Raw genomic sequence first — 8,871 nt, 5'->3', positions numbered from 1 at the left:
AAAGAAGTCACATGTGAATGCGTAAAAAGTATATTAAGCCAACTATTTACATATAACAGCTCTATTTATCGTTATGCATAATTATAAAAATGAGCTACAAATATAATATGAAATAAAATAAACAGGGATATAGAGAATTTGAAAAATAAGCTCGAAATATTTATTACTAATAATTGTTTAAGAGAGAGACAATTTTTTTAAGGACACTATTAGCAAATGATACAAGAACAAATATATATATAAATTTAGAGATGTACAAATGTAAGAATCTGTACCACACAAATTTTGTGTACTCATAACTATATATATATATATATATATATATATATATATATATATATATATATGTGGACAATGCTGCATATGAAATTCGATCTCACATCCTACTCGTAGGCAGGGACGGAGCCAAAAATATAAATTAAGGAGACTAAAGTGTTAAGAAAAAATTTAGGGGGTTTTTGCAAATTTTTAAGGTAAAATAAAAAGAAAATTTTTAAAAATGGGTACAAAATGTAAAAAAAAAAAAAAATGTTTAAAGAGGGGTTTCAGTCTCCCTAAGCTGTAGCTGACTACATCCATGTCCGTATGAGGAGAAGTGATATTACCACTTGCTAAGCAAATGAAAAAGAAAGTCGTTGATTATGATATAAATGCAATTGCGAAATATTTTTAAAAACAAAAAAAAAGTCTAAAATTCGTAGATATTTCTTTGTTTATTTGACACAACAACCAAATGGATATTTTCAAATTTTATCATTTTAAGTAGCTTAGCACATGTTTGGTGAGGAGAAATTGAGGGAATAGAATTGAATTGATTCATAAAACTTAGCATTCTTCTGTTTGGTTCATTTTCAATGATGGAATTATGATTCCACTTGTTTTTTTAATTGTGCAATATTCATGTTGGACATTTGATTACAAAGCGCCTCACTTTTTTAGACTTTCTCCAAGGAAACATTGAGTCAGTCAAAGTCCCTCCAATTCCTGCCACAGTTGTTTCTAGATGGATTTCACACGATCGAAAAAGTTGTGGAGCGGTCAATTTTTTTTCGGTCGGCGACGAAGCAAGTCGGATACGTTATTGTGGCCGCGGGGGTTGAATGGACACTTGTCAGTGAAGAGCAAGGCTTTTGAAGACACTAACTGGACATTCCGTTTGTTCAGTAACTGGAAAATTATTTTTAATTTTTTTTAAAATTTGAATAGTAAAATAAAAAATTAAATTCAGTGTTTGTTATATAACTATCATAATACAATTCTAAAAAATTTCAAGTTTTATTTTGTTTTAATGAATTGAAATCAAAAAATAGTTTTTAGTGTTTTCTAATTTTCTTCATTCAGCTTTTTAACTTATTTTTCTTTTTTTTTTACTATCTCCTTTCGACATCACATTCTCTTCTCTCAACATCATTCTCTCTTCTTCACTTTCGACTATCGTTTGTTTTCGTTCTCCGAAGAACTCAAATTTTACAAGTCTAGCGAGAAAACTTTAATCTCTAATATCTCAACAACGGAACTCCATTTCACAAACCGTAGACTGGGTCGTGGTTCTCTCGTCGAGTTGATCAGTTCCACTATACTTATTCAAAAGTAGGTTTCAAAATCTGACAGTTATCTTTCCGACTTCGACGACAAATGTGGTGTTGTCCGGTGATTCTGTGACCAATCATCAAAACGAAATGTATGGAAATGATATTGGCAACAAAGAACTCAATTAGTATCTCAACGCCTGATTCTTGTATAGATTATTACACTACAACTACTAAAAACTGAATAAAAAAATTGAAATCTCTACCAAACAGTTATTTGATAACAATCGGAAAAAATTATTAGACTACAATTATAAAATCCGAAAATAAAAAATAAATATAATTTGACTTAACTACCAAACATGCTTACAGTATCTAGGGATTCTTTATGTGGATCTAAGGTTTATTTCGGTAGAGTGTCACAATAGGATAATCAGAGGTGATTGATTTATTTTGCCTATTTGAAGAGAGAAAAAATCACCCCCTTTGAACTTTAGGGAAGATGTAATAGGGTTAGTTTTTCCTAGTTACTAATTTATTCCATTATGATTTTTAATTGATTAAAAATAAGTACCAAACAATTGAATAGTTTTTTTATTCTCAATTCAATATCATTCTCATTCTCATTCTGATCATAATCCACTTTTCTTTTTCAATCAAACATGCCCTTAGTTTGTCTAATATTTTGAATAGGAACGAAAAATAACCCCAAAAAATGATACCTTGTCTTTTATAAATATTGTTTTTGTTTTATATTAATTTGTTTATATATAAAACATAATTTAATTTTTTTAAAGGTAAACAAACAATCAGGATTGTTTACAAACAGACAATTTAATAAACTATTATAAAACATGTTTACAAACAAATAAAGAACTATATTAATTTTGGGCAAGTAGCCGTTTCAAGTTTTTACTATTAGAAAATAATCATAGTTTGTATAGTTTTAAACGAATACCCAATAGGCCTAGTTAATTAATATAATTGATCTAATTTGCTCATGAAATTTCGAGTAAATGACTAAATCAGAATTAGGAATAAAAAAAATAGGTTTTAAAGAATCAGAATATTTATTACATATTGAATGTGGCATTAAAAGTTATTATTTGGTTGACTAATATATTGGGAATGTGTGTGATGTGTAGTAATATACACATTTTTTTTTTAAAGAAACTCGTTTGATAACAAAATAAATCGGAACTAATTGCAATTAAAAGAATAATGACTAAATACAAAAGAAAGAAATTGAATTATGTTCGTCTGTGGAGCTTAATCAGCCGCCGAGCTGATGAGTTGAAAATCTTTCGACTTTTTGGGCGAAAATCCTGTTGTAAGGTTTATTAGTTAAGGGTACTTGGAAATTTCAAGCTTGTCGGTTAGCCTAGCCTCAGCGTATTCTTTATAAATACTCTATACACCGATTGTTTGTGTAGAGCGTATGAGAGTCATAAACACATTTTATCTCGAATTTGGGTTTAGTGAGAATCTTCAGTGATAAAATGGACGTAGATTTCTCATTGAAAGTGAAACACTATAAATTTGCGTGTGTTATTTGTTCTTTGCGTATTATTCATTTTCTTATTTTAGCTCGAATTTGGGGATCGAATCCAAACAAATTACGCTTTTGATAACAACAAAGACTTTCGTTTGTAATCAACCAGTAATAGAAACTAATTAAAAAAAAAAACAGGATAACATTTTTAAAAGAACAAGCACCTCTGCTTGTAAACAAAACGAACCTGTAATTACATTCATTGAATTTATTTGGAAAACACAGAATAATTATGTTTATTTACAAATAAAGAAATAAAAAACAAACTTCCATTGAGTAAATAAATATAATGTTTATTTGTAAACATATCATTAAACAAACAGGCATGTTTACTGTTCTATTTTGTAAATAAATAAAAAAAAAATGGGTTGTTGATGTTATTTTTAATAATTAAAAGAGAAATTGCCCCATTTGCCACCAATTTCATAACATTTTCCCACTTTCCACCAAAAGACTAATTTTTCCCAAAATGCCACCATCTATGTCAACAATGTTGACATCTATTTTTGCCCTTCACTATGAGATGTCATAAATGTCAACAATGTTGACATCTCGGTGGCATTTTGGGAAAAATTAGTCTTTTGGTGGAAAGTGGGAAAATGTTATGAAATTGGTGGCAAATAGGGCAATTTCTCTAATTAAAAAGATATAAGTCAGCAGTCTAATAATCTACCCTCCTTTTAAAAAATAGTCAAAGTTTCATTTTAAATATAAAAAAAAGCTCAGCAGGTCGAAATTAAATTAACTGTTATAATTAATTTAACTTACTTCAGCCCGGCTGAAGTAAATTAAATTAACTGTTGTAGTTAACTTAATTTATTTCAGTATGATAGATTATTTTTTTAATAAAATGAAAACTTTGGTTGATTTTAAAAAGAAGTTAGGAGATTGACTAGCTGCAACAAATTGTGTTCATCTATTTAGATGAGATAAGTTTTGAAAGTTTGGTAAAAAAAATTATTTCGAATTTTTTTGTATTTTTTTTTATCTTGGATGTGTGTTTAATAAAGGAAACACACTATCTACTAATAGAGTAATTAGTAAGGAAAAATTTATTTTTTAAAAAAATCAAATGACCTGTAAAGTAAGAAAGTCAACATTATTTTTTTTGTCAAAATATCATGCCATTTAAAACGAAGAAAATCCGATTAAAATGAAAAATAATAATAATAATAAATTGAAGAATAAAATAATAAATTGATTCAATAAAAACCGCCTAAATAATTAAGAATGACATATTATTAACAAGTAATAAAATATTGGCTAATTCTTACTGAGATCTATGTTGTGTCATTTGACTAAATATTTAGTGATGTTTTCCTCTATTAGTGGTTAATCGAATGCGTACTTATTTTATTAACATATTTTACAATAGCATATTAAAACACTCTCTCTCTCTCTCTCTCTCTCTCTCTCTCTCTCTCTCTCTCTCTCTCTCTCTCTCTCTCTCTCTCTTTTTTGAATTCTAGGCGTCACGCTCTCTCTCCCAAAAAAAAAAATCAAGACTTGGGCTTTCAATCTTCGGTGCATCGCTTCCTCCAGTATACAGAGACTCCGTGGTCTCGACCAATGGAGGACTTTAAAGGGGAATGTACTTTTTATCTTTATATTCTTATACATGTTTTGTTTTTCTCTTTTGATTCTGTTTCAATAATTCAGACTTATTAGATCTTGTTTTTGTATCGTCCGATTTTTAATCGGAGTGGTTTTGAATATTTCTTCATAACTGAATCTCAAATCTAAGATATGATTTTCTTTTGCCATGGATCTTAGTCGGACAAGACCCATAATATCGCAATCTACAACAGGCGAATATCGACGTTTCCGCTCGTGATTCGTGTAGTAATCTGATAATGACTGGTTACCTACATAGACGGATAACCCACATGTTATTTTGTTGTATATATATAATTATTTGTGGTTCACTTTTCATCTTCTTACTGTAGAATATTTTTAATTTCCTATGTGGGTGTAGGAATCGACCTCACCACCTAATACTTTCAGTTCTGCCCGGGCCCAAGAAACTCGAGTTCGGCAGGCGAAATCAGCCCGATTCCAAGCTCAGTTAGTCAAAAGCACACCACGTTGACACATGCCCAAGCCCAGTACGTTCACACTGGATCAGCTCTCCGCCAAGCTGACCAAGTCTGAACCATCACGTTGTCAGCCCGAAAGAAGTGTTCGCCAACCTATCTTATCGTCACTCCAGCTCAAGTCAGTACGCACGTGGCACCTCGGAACCCTCCAGACCGATCACGTGTCCACCAGATCGACGGCGAGAACGGCAACAATTTCAGCTATAAATAGACGAATATTTGCTCCTATGAAGGGCATGATTTTCTTATTATAATTATGTTTATTTCGAGTTTGTACTTAAACTTTGTTGAGCTCGCCACTTCTTAGTTCGTCGAGCTCGACTTCATTTGTATTAAGTTTGATTAGCTTGCAATACAATCATTCGATTCGTTCTTCCTTACTTATTATTATTGTCTTCGATATATTTAATCTTTATTTCAATTCTATTATGACGAATATTGAAGATCCATATAATATATATACATACTATACTCTAAACATAACATGTACTCTTATTGATTAATGAGCTATTGACCTAATTGCCCTATAAAATAATAACACCATTGAATAGCTAATAGCTAGATACATATTTTTTTCGTTTAAGCATTCACCTTTAAATAATAACATTAATTATATAAAAAAATATTATTTCGGTGATTATGATATTTGCTGTTGTAAATATACTATTTGAAGAGTTTAAATGGAATGTGTATTTTTCATTAAGAAAATGTATATTTGGATTCATGTTTGATAGTTCCAAGTGAAACTTTGGCTAATTTGATTAATAAAAAAAAAAAAAAAAAAAATCAAAGTTTTACGTACCAACTAGCTAGAGGTCTCGTTAACATTGATCTAGATTTTCAGCTTAATTAAACTGAAAAATATTCAAAATCAAACTTACGTTTCTGAGAAATAGTTTTAAGATAAATTATGATAATTTTAACCTTAATAAGCCGCCTCTCTACAGTCTTATCTCTTATGCACTTACAAAACATAAATAAATAAAAATAAAAATCTAACCTAACTTGAGATCCTTAATAATATTAATAAAAAAATATCCAATCAAGTATTCAATATTTCTTTCTACTAGATTTATTAAAAATGAAAAGTTAATCCAGACACTGTAGATTACACACTGAAACAGGTGATGTAAAAAGTAACTAGAGAAAAGCCATGCCACACTAAAACGCTCTCTGGCTCTCTCTTTCTCTCACTCTTCAAAACCCTTTCCTTGAGTTTTGAGTTGTCTCCCACAAAACTAAAATCGAAAGATTTTGAAAACACAGAACCCAAAACACAACCCCCCAAAACCAAATACCCATAAAACACAACCCGATGGGAGGAGGAGAAGGAGGACCGTACGATTCGACGACCACCGCATCTTCGTCGTCGTCTTCTTCGATGGGAAAGCCCACTGCCGACATCGACAACCTCCTCGCCGGAGCTGGCTACAAAGTCCGATCCTCCGACCTCACTCACGTCGCCCACCACCTCGAGAGGCTCGAGACCGCCATGGCCGACTCCTCCGCCGCCGCCGCCGCCGTCGATTCCGTGCTCTACAACCCCTCCGACCTCGCCTCCTGGGTCGACTCTCTCCTCTCCGAGTTCAACTCAGATCACATCCAAAACCAGGAGCACCACGACCTCCCTGACTTCCCGGACCTAGTCTCCGACGGAAGCTACCTCCACTGGGCTCCCACCGAGGAGGACTCCGGGATCCGACTCGTCCACGCGCTCCTCACCTGCGCCGAGGCCGTGCAGCGCGGAGATTTCCCGGCGGCGACCTCGCTCATCGACGACATGCAGTCTCTGCTCATGACACGTGTCACCTCGGAGCGGGGAATCGGGAAGGTCGCCGGGTGCTTCATCGACGCTCTCAGCCGTCGGATCTTCACCGGCGTCGGCGGAGAGTCTTTCACGGCGTACGAGAGCGAGATTCTCTACCAGAACTTCTACGAGGCCTGTCCGTACCTCAAATTCGCCCACTTCACGGCCAACCAGGCGATTCTCGAGGCCTTCGAGGGCTACGACAGCGTCCACGTCATCGATTTCAGCCTCGCTCACGGCCTCCAATGGCCGGCCTTGATCCAAGCCCTAGCCTTACGCCCCGGCGGACCTCCTTCCCTCCGCCTCACCGGAATCGGACCTCCGTCTCCAGACGGCCGAGACTCCCTCCGCGAAGTCGGTCTCCGCTTGGCCGAGCTCGCCCGCTCCGTCAACGTCCGGTTCGCGTTCCGCGGCGTGGCCGCCGTTAAACTCGACGACGTCCGTCCCTGGATGCTCCACGTGGCGGCAGGGGAAGCCGTGGCGGTTAACTCCGTCATGCAGCTTCACCGTCTGCTTAACGACCCCGGGATGGCCTCCCTCGCAGCGGAGAGCGTCCTGGAGTGGGTCCACGCGCTGAACCCGCGCGTGGTGACGGTGGTGGAGCAGGAAGCGGATCACAACCGGGTCGGGTTTCTGGAGCGGTTCACCGAGTCGCTGTACTACTACTCGACGATGTTCGACTCGCTGGAAGCGTGCGAGCTTCAGCCGGAGAAGGCGTTGGCGGAGATGTACATTCAGAGGGAGATCTGCAACGTGGTGTGCTGCGAGGGACCGGCTCGGCTGGAGCGACACGAGCCGTTGGACACGTGGAGGGTGAGGATGGCTCGAGCCGGCTTCAAGCCGGTGAAGCTCGGCTCCAACGCCTTCAAGCAAGCCAGCATGTTGTTGACTCTGTTTTCGGCGGAGGGCTTCTGCGTTGAGGAGAGAGACGGGTGTCTCACGCTCGGCTGGCACACTCGACCTCTCATCGCCGCTTCGGCTTGGCAACCCCTGCATCTTTCCAAAAATACCCTTGCCCTCTAATATTTTTAAACATTATTTTTTTTTACCCTATTTATTTTCTTACTTGCTTTGGGTTAATTGTTTGTAAGGTTTTTGTTTTTTTGAAAGATATTGCCGTGATGTGCGGGCCTAGTCTGAAGGATGTTGTCGAACTCTCTCTCTCATTCCATTTTGCCATAATTGGATAGTTGCAGTGTAAAAATAAAAGAAGAAATATTTCACGGAAATGATTGATAATTATATGTACTGAGAGAGAGAGAGGGCATAATTAGTAGATAGTTGAATAATTGCGTGGGCTTCCTTTATTTATTATACCTAAGATTTGATTATTGTGAACATGTGGACGTGCGTATCCACAAATATGCTTGTGTCGTCACAATTAATTGCTTTTTGTGGAAACTCAGAACATGAGATTCTATACACACACAATAATTGCGTAGTAGTTAATCGAATTAATGGAGTTTTAGCATGATGTTTTAAGGGTAAATTTCTGATGTGAGTCAGGTGGTTGTGGTGCGGTGATCATTATAACTGGATAGTGAATGAAAGATAGGCATGTGTGAAGTGATGTTTATTTAATTACTATATATGTATATATGACTATTTAAGGAATGGTTTCAAGATCTAACGTACAATAGCTACGATCCTATTTTTTGGGTATATATTATTGCTACTTGCTACCAAACTCTCTATAGCTTCAAAAGATTACGTGTTCGGTGGTTCTGAATTATTGTTCAATCAAAATCGAGTGACCTTAATTTTCTACTCCATTTTCATCCCACTACCACCTAATTAAATTAAATAAATATTTTTTTAAGTATTCACATGTCAATAAAAAAAAAGTCATTTAAAGGGACAGACTTCGAAAGCCTTGTATGTTTATCA

At 35.9% G+C, this 8,871-nt stretch overlaps 1 protein-coding gene across 1 annotated transcript; it reads left to right on the top strand.

The window, feature by feature from the left end:
* The first annotated feature begins 6,308 nt into the window (after positions 1-6,308).
* Positions 6,309-8,125, top strand: LOC149400967 (protein SLENDER RICE1-LIKE 1-like). The gene has a single exon (XM_089611962.1). It carries the CDS (start codon positions 6,493-6,495, stop codon positions 8,005-8,007), a length of 1,515 nt encoding a protein of 504 aa, XP_089468088.1. The 5' UTR covers positions 6,309-6,492; the 3' UTR covers positions 8,008-8,125.
* The last annotated feature ends 746 nt before the right edge of the window (positions 8,126-8,871 follow it).

The sequence above is a fragment of the Urtica dioica genome, chromosome 4 (assembly GCF_054948205.1).
Source record: "Urtica dioica subsp. dioica isolate 48M chromosome 4, U.dioica_male_clone48M_v1_H2, whole genome shotgun sequence".
Classification (NCBI taxonomy): Eukaryota; Viridiplantae; Streptophyta; class Magnoliopsida; order Rosales; family Urticaceae; genus Urtica; species Urtica dioica.
The sequence above is the reverse complement of the archived record's forward strand: the minus strand, read 5'-3'. Positions and strand labels throughout refer to the sequence as shown.